This window comes from Asterias amurensis, chromosome 7 (genome assembly GCF_032118995.1).
Source record: "Asterias amurensis chromosome 7, ASM3211899v1".
Taxonomy (NCBI): Eukaryota; Metazoa; Echinodermata; class Asteroidea; order Forcipulatida; family Asteriidae; genus Asterias; species Asterias amurensis.
Window position 1 is genome coordinate 19834610 of NC_092654.1, and position 14144 is coordinate 19848753.

At 38.7% G+C, this 14144-nt stretch overlaps 1 protein-coding gene across 1 annotated transcript; it reads right to left on the reverse strand.

Annotated features, from left to right (window-relative positions):
- Nucleotides 1–448: 448 nt before the first annotated feature.
- On the reverse strand, nt 449–11890 carry LOC139939430 (uncharacterized). Its single transcript, XM_071935334.1, has 17 exons — nt 11544–11890; nt 11064–11311; nt 10272–10468; nt 9581–9720; nt 8877–9136; nt 8292–8494; nt 7681–7787; nt 6869–7225; nt 6373–6738; nt 5890–6255; nt 5286–5657; nt 4745–4994; nt 4145–4374; nt 3508–3920; nt 3265–3370; nt 2688–2943; nt 449–2209 (listed from the first exon to the last, which is right to left on the reverse strand). Exons 1-17 carry the CDS (start codon nt 11682–11684, stop codon nt 2046–2048), a joined length of 4176 nt encoding a protein of 1391 aa, XP_071791435.1. The 5' UTR covers nt 11685–11890; the 3' UTR covers nt 449–2045.
- Nucleotides 11891–14144: the final 2254 nt, after the last annotated feature.

The window sequence follows — 14144 nt, forward strand, 5'->3', positions numbered from 1 at the left end:
TACACTCTAAATGAGGGGGGGGGGGGGAATTTGAGAGTTAATCCAAAGGATTAGCACCAAATCTATTTTTAAACTTTTAAATTAAATCTTTTATATTAGAATGTTAATCATGTGTAGAAATTATTTTAAATGGATTTGTACCCTAATTACAACCCATTGGATTGACTTTTTATGCGCCAACCATACCACAAAGTTGACTCCCAAAGGTTTGCGAACACAGCACTTTAATGTTCACCGCATGTAGCGTTGGTGCAAGGGGCTAAAATACGCATTATTTTGTTTCATATTTCTTACTTTTTTTTGCCTTTGTCTGGTTTACTTCTTTCTTCATCTTCTTGTATTCGTTGCTTCTTTGTAATTGAGTTGGGTTCGTTTTGGTCTAATACATAACAATAAAACAATACATCTCTGAACAGATAATCGATAACTGCAATTTATATTGATCACTTTAACGCATTTAATACGCTGTTTATTAAGTAAACTTGCACATACGGTCAACACAAACCATTCTTTAAGAAACGGTAAAAAAGTACATTTCAAAATCGTAATAATTAGAAGCATATTATTAATCATTGACTATTACCTAAACGACTAATTTAAACTACCCGTTCTTGAAAGTATTGTGTTCAAGCATGTTTAGAAGCTTCAGCTTAATGCGGTAAATATTGAAACGAAGTTAAAATTTCAATTTATTATTCATAACGATTTAAACTACTAAAATAAGGTAATGACAACAATAATTGCACATAATGTGTTTTTATGAATATAACGTACAGTGTGAAGCTCAATAAGTGGTAAAGTGAGAAGAAATTTAAATTTCAACTTAATATTATTTAATAAACTTGCACTCACGGTCAACACAAACTATTCTTGAAGAAATGGTTGAAAAGTATTTTTAACCATTTCAAAATCGTAATAATTACTTCGGTAGCATATTCTTCATTAGCAGCCATTAAAACAAGCCGTTCTTAAACGTGTTTCATTAACGCATGTTATTTAAAAAAGCTTAAGGCATTCTCTTATTTCAAAAAGTAAACGTTAATAAAAGTTAACTCAAACGTGTATAGTTGCACATAATGTGTTATATGATTTTGAGTATATTTAACTACAATTTGAACCTTTTAAAAGCATTATATACACTTTCAAAAGTAGATAAGGAAGTTTGAATGGTAAAAATTAATGAAATTTAAAATTCAATTTAATATTCATAACAATTTACACTCAATTCAAATTAACATTGTTGACAAATAATTGCACGATGTTTTATGCTAATTTTAAAAATTTAACTACCCTTTGGAAAACAATAAAGATTGCATCATAAGTAAATATAAATATCAAACAATGTGAATACTGCTTTAAAGGTAAATTGCGTTTAAAATTACGGATTTTAACATCGTTTGTTATAAATTGCAGCTTAGTATGATAGTACAGTAGTATGAATATTTATTATAGTTTTAACTATAATAATTGTTGATATAATATGTTAATTTTGCATCGGGGAGAAAGAATATTTTTGTTTTATCCTCACACCGCTGTGTATTTAGCACTGCATACTAAGTACAGGGTTTACAGTAATTAATACACATTGGTGTACGGGTAAAACAAACAATATATTATATTGTCTGTACTGTTATTAAAAAAGGGTTATAAAATTAGTATTATTGGTTTATTAAACACATTGAATCATCGCAGCCAAAGGCTGAGTTGGGTTTAAAATACAGAGATTTATAATTACAAAATATTGTTTAAGTTTGGCAGTGCAATAAGTACTTATTGTAATTTTAAATAATTAAAAACTCACACATTTGATACCAACATTCATTATAATTCAGAAGGCAGTGTAGTTAATATGAATCATACCCCTTTGGAATTACACATTCAAATTACATTGCACCAACATAAATAAAATTGCTGGATATTCATTATATTGACATAATTGGCCTGCTTACAACTTGTTATCAAACAATTGTAAAAAATGAAATCTTAACTCGTTATGATTTTTAAATCATTTAACTGCAGGATCAAAATACTCAAACATTTTCGTTTCAAACGCCATTTACAAATTCTTTGACCTCTTTTCCAGAATATGTGCGGCCACATTGCATGACGACCAGCATAACCAACAGGAGCATGATGATTCCTAACATGGTGACCTCTATAACGTCTGCATCCACGTCTATCGGGCTTCCTCTACCATGTACATGGACAGCTGAAAAGTCAAAGGGACAAAAAGAGTTTTCGTCAAATAGGTAAGTTATTCGTGCTTGCCCGTGTCTGGTTGGGAAACGCTTGGTTTTTTTTTTATCATAAAAAACACACTCTAACAACATTTCGGATCAGAATTAACCCAGGAAGTCGTGTCAAAATTTCCAGAAGTTAGGTCAAAATAACAGTAATTTAATAATATGTCAAAATCACCATGAATCTGTGTAAAAATGACCCGGAATCTATGCAGAATGACAAGAAATCTGTGTTAAAATAACTAGGAATCTGTCTCAAAATAACCAGGAACCTGTGTTAAAATATCAAGAAATCTGTGTCAAAATATCCTACTTGCAGTAAACTATGTTCTTTTGAGAACTTGTCTTGAGGCTGTATATTTTACTACCGCGGAGTAGATTTTCGGAATTTGGGAGACTTCTCATTTTGTAGCCTATTATCTAGAAATGAGAAATTACAATCCTTACCGGTTTGGTCATTCACCATTCGAAGCAGTCCTCCGGTACTTGGATAAGCATCTGAAGAGGATCCAACTTGGCTGACGTCACGTTTGCGCACCAGTCTAGATCTGGTCCCGCTGAGCGGGGTGTCCCCTCTGATTGGTCTATTTGGTGGGATGACGTCATCTGGAGAAGGCGTTTGGCTGCCTGCGTCGCATCCCATCGCACACTTTGAGTTGGGGTCACTGGCGTCACAGATTCTCATGTCACAGTGCACGTAAACCTAGGATACCAAAAGTTGTAAATTTGTTACTTACAGTTCAATCTAAAGCTTTGCAAGCTGATCACATTTTTGTTTAAATTAGCAGGATCATTTTTAACTGTTTAATCAAGAGAGAAGGTAAATAGGTTTTGTTTTCAAATGTTGTTGATATCCCAAGATCTCTCATAAGTTAACCCACTAAATAATATCAGTAGCATCAAATGTTATAGCATAACAAGGGGCCTCATAAAAACAAATGTAAAAACTAACAAGATCGTTGTGTTGTATGCTGAATTCTGAACAATATTTTTTTTACTTAATAATAATAATACAAAGACTTACCAATCCATGGATGTTGTCGCCTAAGAAGGCAAATGAGTCGATGGCAAACCGCTCCTTTCTCCTGGAAGGTGGTGTCAAGAGTCTAACTGTGTCATCAATGGGACACCTGGTTGGAACAAAATAGAGGACAAAATACTTACAATAGATTCACCAGTAATAAAATTACATTATAACGATTGATATAAAGTCGTATTTCGAAAAGATGGATCCAGTATAAAAATCACAAAAGGTTCCTTTACTTACCCATTGGTAATAAACGGGAACCTGATAGCGTCAAATGGATTGGTGGTGGGTGTGGCCCAGCAGCTGTCAATCATGAGGTCACAGTTGCCGTCACAGGTGACACGCCCCTCGAAGTGCATGCGTTGTTTCAACTGAACTCCAACGGGGAACTCCTTCAAGTTGTAAGCCTTTGAATAGCTCTCGTCTTCGTACATCCTTAGGGAGAAATTGAAGTTGCCATAGCCTTTCTCGTAGTAGACGATGGTGGTGACGTTGGGGTCAAAGGACAAGTAGCCCACTTTGTCAGCAGCGACTCGGCAGGACAGGTGGATCTCTATGAAGTGATTTCGTGTAATCTCGCTGCCTGGTGTGTAAGGCTTGGGTGGGATGTACACAACGTTTTCAAAATCCAGGAAACCTCCACTCCTTGTAGCCTGTCAAAAATCGAAAAATATACATTTCAAATTAAGCTGCCACATAAAAAAAGTTGTTTTCATCAACAAATCATGTTTTATACTAAGAGAGGTTTGCGGTTACACCAAGCGAATATATCTATTTTGAATAGTGTTGATTCCCAGTTAACGAGTAAACTTTTCGATCATGTTTTTCCTAAATAAGGACTTTGTAAAACATCAAGAAATATCGGCAAATTGCTTACCTCAGATGTTGTCTTGCAAGCGTCATATGACGTCCCGATGACGTAGTGAGTCTTGTTGAAGTCGCGTCCTGTGCAACTTCGATCGTTCAGGTACATGGTTGTTGGATCAATGTCGCCTACCAGACGTTTCGACACGAAGGTCTGCATGAAGTTCTCCCTGCAATCTGCGTTACCAGTTGGTGTCACTTTGTCAAGATCTTTGTCATCTAGATTTCCTGGCAATCGGCGACCTTTATAAATAAAACCACAAGAAATCAAAGTTAGGTTTGAAGCCATCTATAGATAAGTTATACTTTTTGAAACCTGGGTCCAATTTCATTGAGCTGCTTAATTGCAAAAACATAGCTAAGCACAACACAAATGTGTTTACACAAGAAAAAAATTACCAGCCAAACTACCATGTCACATAAACGGTTGTGAGTGGGTATCCTGCTCATTTTTGCTTAGCACAAAATTGTTAAGCAATAATTGAAATTTTACCCATTTGCTCTTTTTTTTATTTTCGAATGCCTTTGCCGACTGCCAAAACTGTTTGAAGTTATAAGTCGTTCTTCTGAACGTCCCAATTAAATATGAAATACAACATTTCAAAAAACTTACCGGTCCACTTGAAGCCCCATTCTTCTCCGGCAGGTTGCGCCAAATCGCACTCCTGTGCGCTTTTAACCGCACCCTCGTCAACTCGAATTCTGTAGTCAGCTCCGTAAAATATAGCCGCAGCGACAGGTAGAGAAAACAACATAGAACTGCCGTCGACTGTGACGTCAGGGGATGAGGTGTCTACCCGGTATAAATCTGTCTCGTCAGAGTTCACGATTGTGACGTAGGCAGATGACGTAGCCTTCTGGATCTGTATTTTTGAACAAAAATAGGATGTTTTTAAGACTGTAGTTTTTACTTTGTTCACACAGAAAATGGAATATGGTATTTGAGGCATTGCATGGTGAGGTATCAATATTGGTTTGCGGTAAAACGATCAAGGTATAACATGTTCTTTTGAGATATTGTCTTGCTTTTATATTCTACTACCGCGAGCACATTTTCGGAATTCAGGAGACTTCACATTTCTGTATATCATCCTCAGGAGAAGGAAGCCTAACAATGGTTCATCATGATCATATCATATTGATGAACTACTTACCGGTTTGCTGTACTGAATTCTGATTTCATGCCCAGAGATGTTTCCACCGGGTTGGGGAAGTGAGTCCAACGGCACGACGACAAGTGGTTCGAAACCATCGCCGCCATCTTGGCAGAATGTTAGGAAGGTGAATCGCCATTCAGCCGTCTCAGGTCTGGACAGGTCGCAATCCTGAGCACTGACCACTGCCCACTCGTCTACACGGATCTTATAGGTGTCTTCAAACTGAAGAGGTAGAGTCAACGGTAAGGTGAAGCTGAGTGAGCTACCACCAACGATGGTGACGTACGGTGAGGTGACGTCAACTTGGTAGAGTAGAGAGTCAAAGGTATCACGGACAGAGATGTAGGCTGGTCTCATTGGCTTCTTGATCTAAAGAAGAACAATTAGTATCAAAATATCGTTAAAAAGGCACTGTGATCAATGAGGAAGCTATTTTCCCATTGTGATTTGCATCCCAAAACATTTTCACAATAAATGGACGAATGGAATGCCTGACTTGTAACTTAATTCATAAGAAGTGTGCTATATGCAAAGTTATAATTTAACTTTTGTTTATTTAACTGTTGACATAACGAACTAAATTGATAACCGATTTGCTTACCTCTTTATTGTAACTAATTGTCACAACTCGTCCAGTTAGACTCTCTCCGGGCGCAGGTGTTGACTCCATCGGCAGAACATCAAGGGGCTCAAACTCCCCATCAAAGTCACAGAAAGTGATAAAACCAAACTCCCACTCGGCCATAGGGGGCGCTACTAAGTCACAGTCTTGGGCACTCATCACGGCTCCTTCGTCAACTCGGATCTTATAACCACCCCCAAATTGAAATGGAAGACTCGTTGAAAGGGAAAAGCTCAGCGTGTTTCCGCTCACTGAAACTTCTGGAGTAGACGCGTCTACTTGGAGAAAGGGGATATCGAACTCGTCATAAAGTGTGATGTAGGCAGTGTCAGCTGGTTGTTGGATCTGAAGAAGAAAACAATACAATGATAAGTCTTTTGACTGAATAATTCCAGCATTTTATTTATGGTCCAAACAGTTCCACTGATTAGGATGAAGCAAGTTTCTTTAATCTCTACATACCTGTTTGTTGTATCGGATCATGATGGTCTGTCCAGCAAAGTCCTCCCCGGGTGAAGGGAGTGATTCTGTCGGCAGGACTGTCAGTGGTTCATACTCCTCATCCTCGGTACAGAACGTCACAAACACGAAATCCCACTCAACCATTGGAGCTAACCCTTGGTCACAGTCTCTGACACTCACAGCGGCACCTTCATCTACCCTCATCCTGTATGTACCCTGAAACTCTAGTGGAAGAGTCAGAGGAAGTTCGAAACTCAGGGTTCTGCTGTCGATGGTGACGTCAGGTGTAGACGTGTCGACTCTAAAGACGGGGGAGTTAGCGCTGTTGAAGATGGTGACAAATGCACTGTCTGCTGGTTTTTGGATCTGAAAATCAACAGTAATAACATAATTATACACACTGACCATGGTTTCACGCTCTCATACCAAACTGGTTTCTGATTGTATTGCTTACAGTATCCAATCGACTACGTAAGCAGTTTTCAAAGCTTCTTACCTTTTTGTTGTACGTCACGCTGACGACATTGCCCTTCATCTCCGCTCCGATAGCTGGAACTGAATCCTCTAGAACCACAGCCAAAGGTCGGTAGTCTCCGTCACAGAAAGACTCAAAAATGAAATCCCATTCTGCCGCGGAGGGCGCTGCTTCGCAATCTCCAGCGCTTCTCACTGCTCCCTCATCTACACGGATTGTATACATATCCCCTCGTTGCAATGGAACATCGTGAGGCAAGTTGAAAGACAGTGTCGTTCCACTTACGAGGACTCCATCGGAGGAAGAAGCGATTTGGAATACGGGGGTGTTGCTGGCGTCCATGATGGAGATTAAAACTGATTGGGATGACTTATGGATCTGTCGTTGCGAATAAAAACAACATTCGTTTATGTCAAAGCTCGAAGAAGTCATAAATATGTTATCTTATATATTGATTTAAAATGCAATACGCCTTCCACAAAACTTAAAGACATCCACCCAGACTGGCTCAGTGGTGTCTGCCTTTGCATTTCACCTCTGTGTACCCCGTTTCGAGCCAGGACTCGGGCCTCGCATGTTGATATTTGTTTTTCAGTCCCTAACTGACTGCGTAGGTTTTCCTCCCACGTCTAAAACTGAAATTTCATCATTGTCTTCTCTAAGTAAAAGTTGGTGTGATGTTTCTACAAGGATGCTTTGCCGACTATATGATTTAAATTGTGGATAAAAAGCACCAACAGTTTTGACAAAGCTGGAAGTAGTCATGTGGTAGTGGTAGTTTGGTTGAAACGGAATACAATTTAAACAAAACGAGAATAAGAAGAGAAACCTACCTGTCCTGTGTAGGTAACTTGAATTGAATCGCCTCGAAGTGTTGCCCCTGGGGACGGGGATGACTCTGATGGCAGAACAGCCAACTGAGGAGTATAGTTGGAGGCATCTGCAACAAAATTGATGTCAATGTTTAACATTTCATTAATCGTTTCCCTTTAGTAAACATGTTATATTGGTGTGTTTTATATATTAGTATCTTCACTTTGTGTGTTCCAACATACGAATAAAATTTCCTGTAGGTTTTGGCTCAATTGGTCATCAAAGTTCCAAGAAAATATTGAAAGAAAAATACAGTGCTTGAAGCCTTTCTCAGATTCAGCGTTAGAAAAATGTTCTCTTTCTCTAAAAATGCATTACTAAGGTGTGTCGTTTCTAACAAAGTTGTATAAATCAACAGCCCCGGTGCAGGCTCTATTGTGGAGTAATTACCAAAAGTAAACACTGCGTTTTAGTTGTCTGCGCTTTTTTTTTTTTTTTTTTTTTTTTTACTTCAAAGTAGCTCAATTTAATGAAACACAGAATGGATAAATATTGTGTGCATTTTTTATATTAAAATTGCTGGGTGTTTATTTTCTTCTTCGCAAATTGAAGACAATTTTATGGAACTTACCCACAACATTGACATAGAAGCAAGCCATATCACTGGAATATTTATAGCCCTCCTCTGCTTCGTAACAGATCACGTGACGACCGATCTGGTCGCTGGTTGGTGTCCAGGAAAGAGTCACTGAATATTCATCATCGGTTCCCTCCACTTTTCTGATTGGCGAGGCATGGACGCCAGAGGGCTTGATGGTTTCGAAAGAGGTTATGCTGGAAAAACAACCGGACAAGATCAACAGGTAAGTGATCGTTTTAAGTTTGCATGCTAAGGGATTGCTTTTGGGATACGTCTTTGTCCAAAAGACCCAACCGATTTTAAATAAACTGTCAAAGCTTTGTAGAGTCTAGTCTTGAAATTTTAAGTCGGTAATGTTATTGCGGTCTTATTCGACCATGTCTCGCGCTACCTACGATCGGTGCATGAACGTATACTCGCACTGTGACTGTTACATAAACGGTATGATGTGTATTTTGGAGATGCATGACGCTTGTAATAGGCAGCGCTGGTAGACAAATATACACTGACTTACGACTTGTCATCAAGTCTATGTAGAGTCAAATAAGTCTAAATTAAAGTCAGGTTTTTACTCACAATGCTCCTGGTTCCGAACTGCGAGCCTTGATGGGCGTAGAATACTCTCTACCGGTTGGGATGGTGATGCACGTCCCATCCTCGCCAAGAAGTTCCGGCTTACGGCATTTGCCATCACGGTCGACTACTTCAATGAGAAACTGGACGGGGATCTTGCTCAACGGTGTGGTAGGATCAGATGGAGCGTAGTCCTCTACCATGACTGCCACGGCATACGTACCGGCCGGGTTGCGCTTGTTGAATGTGATTTTGCATGTGTCCTGAAAATACACATGAAGACAAGTTTATGGTTTAAGTTTTGAGAATTCTGCTCGTTGAAATTATCCAGATAGCTTACTAATGGTTCTTTTACCATTAGTTTTTGTTCTGTATGGGGGATGTTGGGAAGAGGATCTGCTGAGGAACCTTATTTGAGGATATGTGTGTGTAACCAGTTAGGAAATGTAATGAGGGGAAAGACCTTTATACCATTGAAAGTGAGGAGCAGGACTTTGTAGTGAATATGTACATTGAAAGAATATGGTGTCAGAAGTGGGATACTTAAGATTTAATTGTGAGTCATGAACATGTCTGTATGTGTGGTTACTAAGGTAGCCATCTTTAACATGGTTAATCTCTACCGAGAGAGGGGGCTATTAAAATTCAATGTTATATCAATACAAGGATCATAAAAGTAAACAAGGGTAAGAAAGTGGTAGTTATACCTCTTCGAGTAAAGCACCGCTCTTCCTACGTTTTGAGTCAACAAACAGTTCCCCACAGACGTCCCCATCATCGGCGTTGCATTCGTTCCTTGCGGCGTCGGTCCATCTGCAGCGAAGGTCATCGCCATCGGCATCCCAAGCTAAAAATGATGAATACATAAAACTAGTAATTATAATAATTGAGTGGATTTATATTGCGCTCCCTCCAGCACCGGACGTGGCTCTCTTGTTTCTGTTAGCAGAGTATGGGTTCGAATTCACTTGTGTCCTCGAGCAAGATATGTTTTAAGAATTGCTGTTTTCTTTGGATGGGACATTAAACTGTAGTTTTTTGTTTTGTACTGGGATTTGCTGTGCACTTAAAAGAACCCAGAACACTTTTCGTGGATTGTTAGTTGGTGTTTGTGGTTCACATATCAAGCACTCTTGTTTCGTGCATATTTCCTCAGGTGTGTGAGCTTCAAAGTTTAGTATACTTTGAGGCATCGTTGTTGGTTTCATTACCATGAACTAAATAAAGATAAAAAAGAAGCGCTCGTCTTTTCATGAGATGGTTTAAACTTCTTTGAAAATATGAGATTTGAGGCATTGCATTGTGAGGTATCATATATTGACGCCATGTGTGAAAATATTGGTGACCGAATTTGTGTCTGACAACAAAAGTTGTAAAGGGAATCACACCCGTTCTTACCTTTAATGTAGCGGGAGTATTTACATCCCCTGTACATTCTGTACACGGGGAAACTTCCTGATACTGGAGGGCTGTTTGGTCGTCCGGTATCTGGGCGCGATGTTATATCTATGGTGGAAACCATGTTCCAGCCCCTGCCGTTACCCTGATCGTTGCCGTTGTTCGCTACGTTAGTCGGCCAGCAACATTCCTGAAAACTGCGGGTGAGAGTGTAAAAGACACATAATGAATGGTTGGTCTCCATCTTTTATACCGTTGGTTTGAAATAATTTATACTGTGTAAAATTGTTACACAGACACTCATCTTTTTTTTAATGCATATACATTAGCTAATGAATATTGATGACCTGTAAACCAAAGTACTCATTTAGTACTTAGTAAACCAAAGTACTCATTGAATCCTTTAAAATTGACAGTGTCGTTCTGACAGAGATGATAATAATACATTTATTTCAATGTTTCCGTCATTTAATACACTAGTAAGTCGTGAAAATTGAGGTACTTGATAAAACACATAGAACCAGAAAAGTGGGTATCATACTAACAATTTACACGGGGCTAAAAACAGGACAACATTTAGGAGTTGGCTGAAAGCCCACTTGTTTCAGGAGGCCTACCATTATTGACTGTTTCTTCCGTGCCTCAGCGCCTTTGTGCAAACCTTTGATTTAGGCGCTATATACATCGTTTGATTGATTGATTGATTGATTGATTGATTAATTGATTGATTTTGTGATTGAAACAAGAGCAAGATGAGCAAGTTGTTTGAAAAATGGCAAAAGAAGTTCTTACTTGAATTCAGCCATAGTTTGCCCCGGTGCCATGTTGTAAGATAAGAGATAGTAGCCTGCCGACCAGTCCATAGTCTCATCGTAGTCAGTGCAGATGTACTTGGCCCAGCTGATTCTCTCATCATCGACACGGAATGAACCCTCTGTGCTCAGTTCCGTTCGTTCTTCGATGGCCTCATTGGTGCATGCCTCGTGCAGGTAACCATTCGAGTACTCGTGTCTGAAGTTCATGCGGACGAAAATTTGGATCTGGAAAAACAATTGGTATATTTCATGTTGAGTCTTGCGTCCGGAAATCTACAATTGCATATGTTTGAATTACAATGTGTTAAGCTTCTCAAATCGAATAAGGTGCGATAAACATATCAGATTGTGGCGGGAAATAATTGTTTGAAGATGAAACACTCGACTGATGAAAGGTTCAATAAATAGTGCTCTTAAGAGGTTCCTCAGGGGTCCATGCTGAGACTTTAATACTTACATGATTTGGATTATCATCGTCTGCTTTCCACGTTATAGATCCTCCTTTGTAATGGCCAACTTCTCTACCCGTCGTCAGCTCGAGAAACGAGCAAGCCAAAAGGGCGACAAAAACTGCAACACCTTTCATATTGCTTCTCATCAATGGCTGCAAGTGATAACTTTATCTCAGTAATTTTCGTCTGTTTCCAACTCAGTGCGTTTAATCCCGCTTTTTTGTCACTAAGTTGTCTTAGTAGTGGAGCTGTTGTCCGTAATGACTCCAAGCTTGAATTGTCCTGGTTTTATATCCTTTTCCTTGATCCATAAAATACCAACCGTCTACAGAGGATCCAACCACCGGAAGGAATTTCTTGTCAACGTAGGTGTCAATAGTAACCAATTTTTCCCTATGTCCCTTGTTTTACTGGTCATTTACCCGTTGCCAAGGCCAGCTTGCATTCCATAGTAAAAAAAAAAAGTGACTGAGTAATCGAGAGGCTTATGAATATTGAATCATTTTCAAGGAACCAATTGAAACTCGAGCTTGTTGATGACGTTTCGGAAGCCTGTGTGACGGAACAAGCTGGGAGCCAATCAAGTTGGCTAGAGCAGTGTGACGTATCGGAGGGTCATGCATAATGCAACAGGTTCAATGTCTGAAGGCCATCCTCACAGCGTGGCCTGTCGAGACGGTTGGTAACTCACTGTATTATGGATTCCACGAAGTATGAAAACTTGTGTGGCAACCGATCGGTCACGTACATGTACAAACTACCGGTTGAAATGCCCTTATTTGGCATAAGGCACTTCCAAAAATATATCACCGGGGGCTTTGGAAAACTATTACCGTTGTAGGTCGCAGAGGTTGTCAGTCTAATAGCCTGATTTATTGTCCCATGTCGACTCATGCTTACTATTTACTGTCAAGGGCAAATATTTCCAAAACTTCTTCTATTGTAGGTGGACTCCAGTGGGCTTATGCAGGCTATAACTGTCTGGGTTTTAAGGTAATTATTCCTCGAAATGCTGATTTGCTTAATGGTTTACGGGGGATTTCCTCTCAAGACGCTGGGATGAAAGATGGGAGCTATCGTCACCTGAAGATTACCCCATCTTTAACAAGTTCACGTTGAGAACATTATTTTGTCATTGCCAATAAGACCCGGCCGGTATCTGCGCTTAAGGTAACCCAATAAAATACATGAAATAAACTCGAAAAAGTAATATAAAAATGTCCAAAAACATTTTTCCAGTTTAACAATTTAATTTACTTAAAACATATATTGAACTGATCAAAACATGGTATAGGCCTGTATGGTTATAATTGACCAAACTTCGTTTGACACAGTAACAACGTTTGGGGATAATAGTTTAAGTCAGAGAATAGACTCTAAAGTGTAGATTCGATCTATATGGTCCTCGCCTTCGGCTCGTCCATTCTATCCACGAATCTACACTTTCTCGTCCATTCTCCCTAACCTAAACATCATGATTTAGAGGGAAGGTATACTTGTTTGGTAATCGCAATTGCAACTGTTGGTCAGAAGCCTACAACAGCTTTTCAATTGAAGCATTTTGAGAAACGTTCACTTCGAAATGTAAGTTAATGTGGTAATATGTAAAAGGGTGTAATTTGTTTTTGCTAAAAAAAATGAATTTGAGGGGTTGACTTATTGTACGTTTCTTAGATTATGTATTCCTATTATAGGGATTATTCTTCCCGCGTGGACATACTCGCTCCGGATTTTAGTTTTATTGTAAACAATCATCTTCATAAATATAGGATTAAAACACATCAAACGGTTCCAAAAACCAAAGGTATACAAGACCTTATAGCTGTCGATATCAAATCTACCGGCATGTAACTGTTTTAGAGTCATTTCTAGTAATTGTAAAATATAGTATTCTAAGTAAAAACACTGTATGTGGAAGTTTTTACCATAACTGTTTTTGTACCATGCAGTGTGCGTAAGTGTAAACTTCTAAATTTTCAATCTATCGAAAGTTTTGTAAATGACACTGATCAATTAAAGGGTCTATGTACTTTTTGTAGGACAAAAAACACAATGTCCACAGATTTACACCAAACTTACACAGTTTGAAGATAATGATAGTAGAAAGCTTCCCTGAAAATATTACGTGCTGAGGTGCTATAGCTTTTGGGAAATGAGTAAAACAATGTCATTAAAATAATTGTTGTCTCACAGATCATGAGACGAAAACTATTTTAAGCATGTAAAAACGTATTTTCATGACATTGTTTTACTCATTTCTCAAAAACTACACCACCTCAATATAAGTAATATTTGAAGGGAAGCTTTCCACTATCATTATCTTCAAAGTTTAATGTAAATCTGTGGACATTTTGAAAAAGTACCCAAATCTTTTAAGGTGAGGCATGGATATTCTGAAGACGTGTTCTATTGAGTCTGTTTTCTGTTTCAGGTTGTTTTCATATCTGTTTCCGAGTCTGGTTCAGATCCGATTCTAGGTCTGTAATCAATTTTAAGTCTATTTGAATACAGTCTTTGTACAATTAGGAAGTCTGCCGTCGATTTCACAAAACTCTTCCTAACTTAAGATTAATCTTCGGACTTAGGACGAGTCCCAACCCTGCACT

What these genes read in the sequence shown, in the direction of transcription:
- LOC139939430 (XM_071935334.1), bottom strand. Translation starts at nt 11,684, where the DNA reads ATGAGAAGCAATATGAAAGGTGTTGCAGTTTTTGTCGCCCTTTTGGCT. An exon ending in CAAACTATGGCTGAATTCAA is followed by an intron (nt 10,469 to 11,063) that starts GTAAGAACTTCT and finishes TCTCACCCGCAG; the next exon opens with TTTTCAGGAATGTTGCTGGC. An exon ending in AAGTTACCTACACAGGACAG is followed by an intron (nt 7,226 to 7,680) that starts GTAGGTTTCTCT and finishes TCGCAACGACAG; the next exon opens with ATCCATAAGTCATCCCAATC.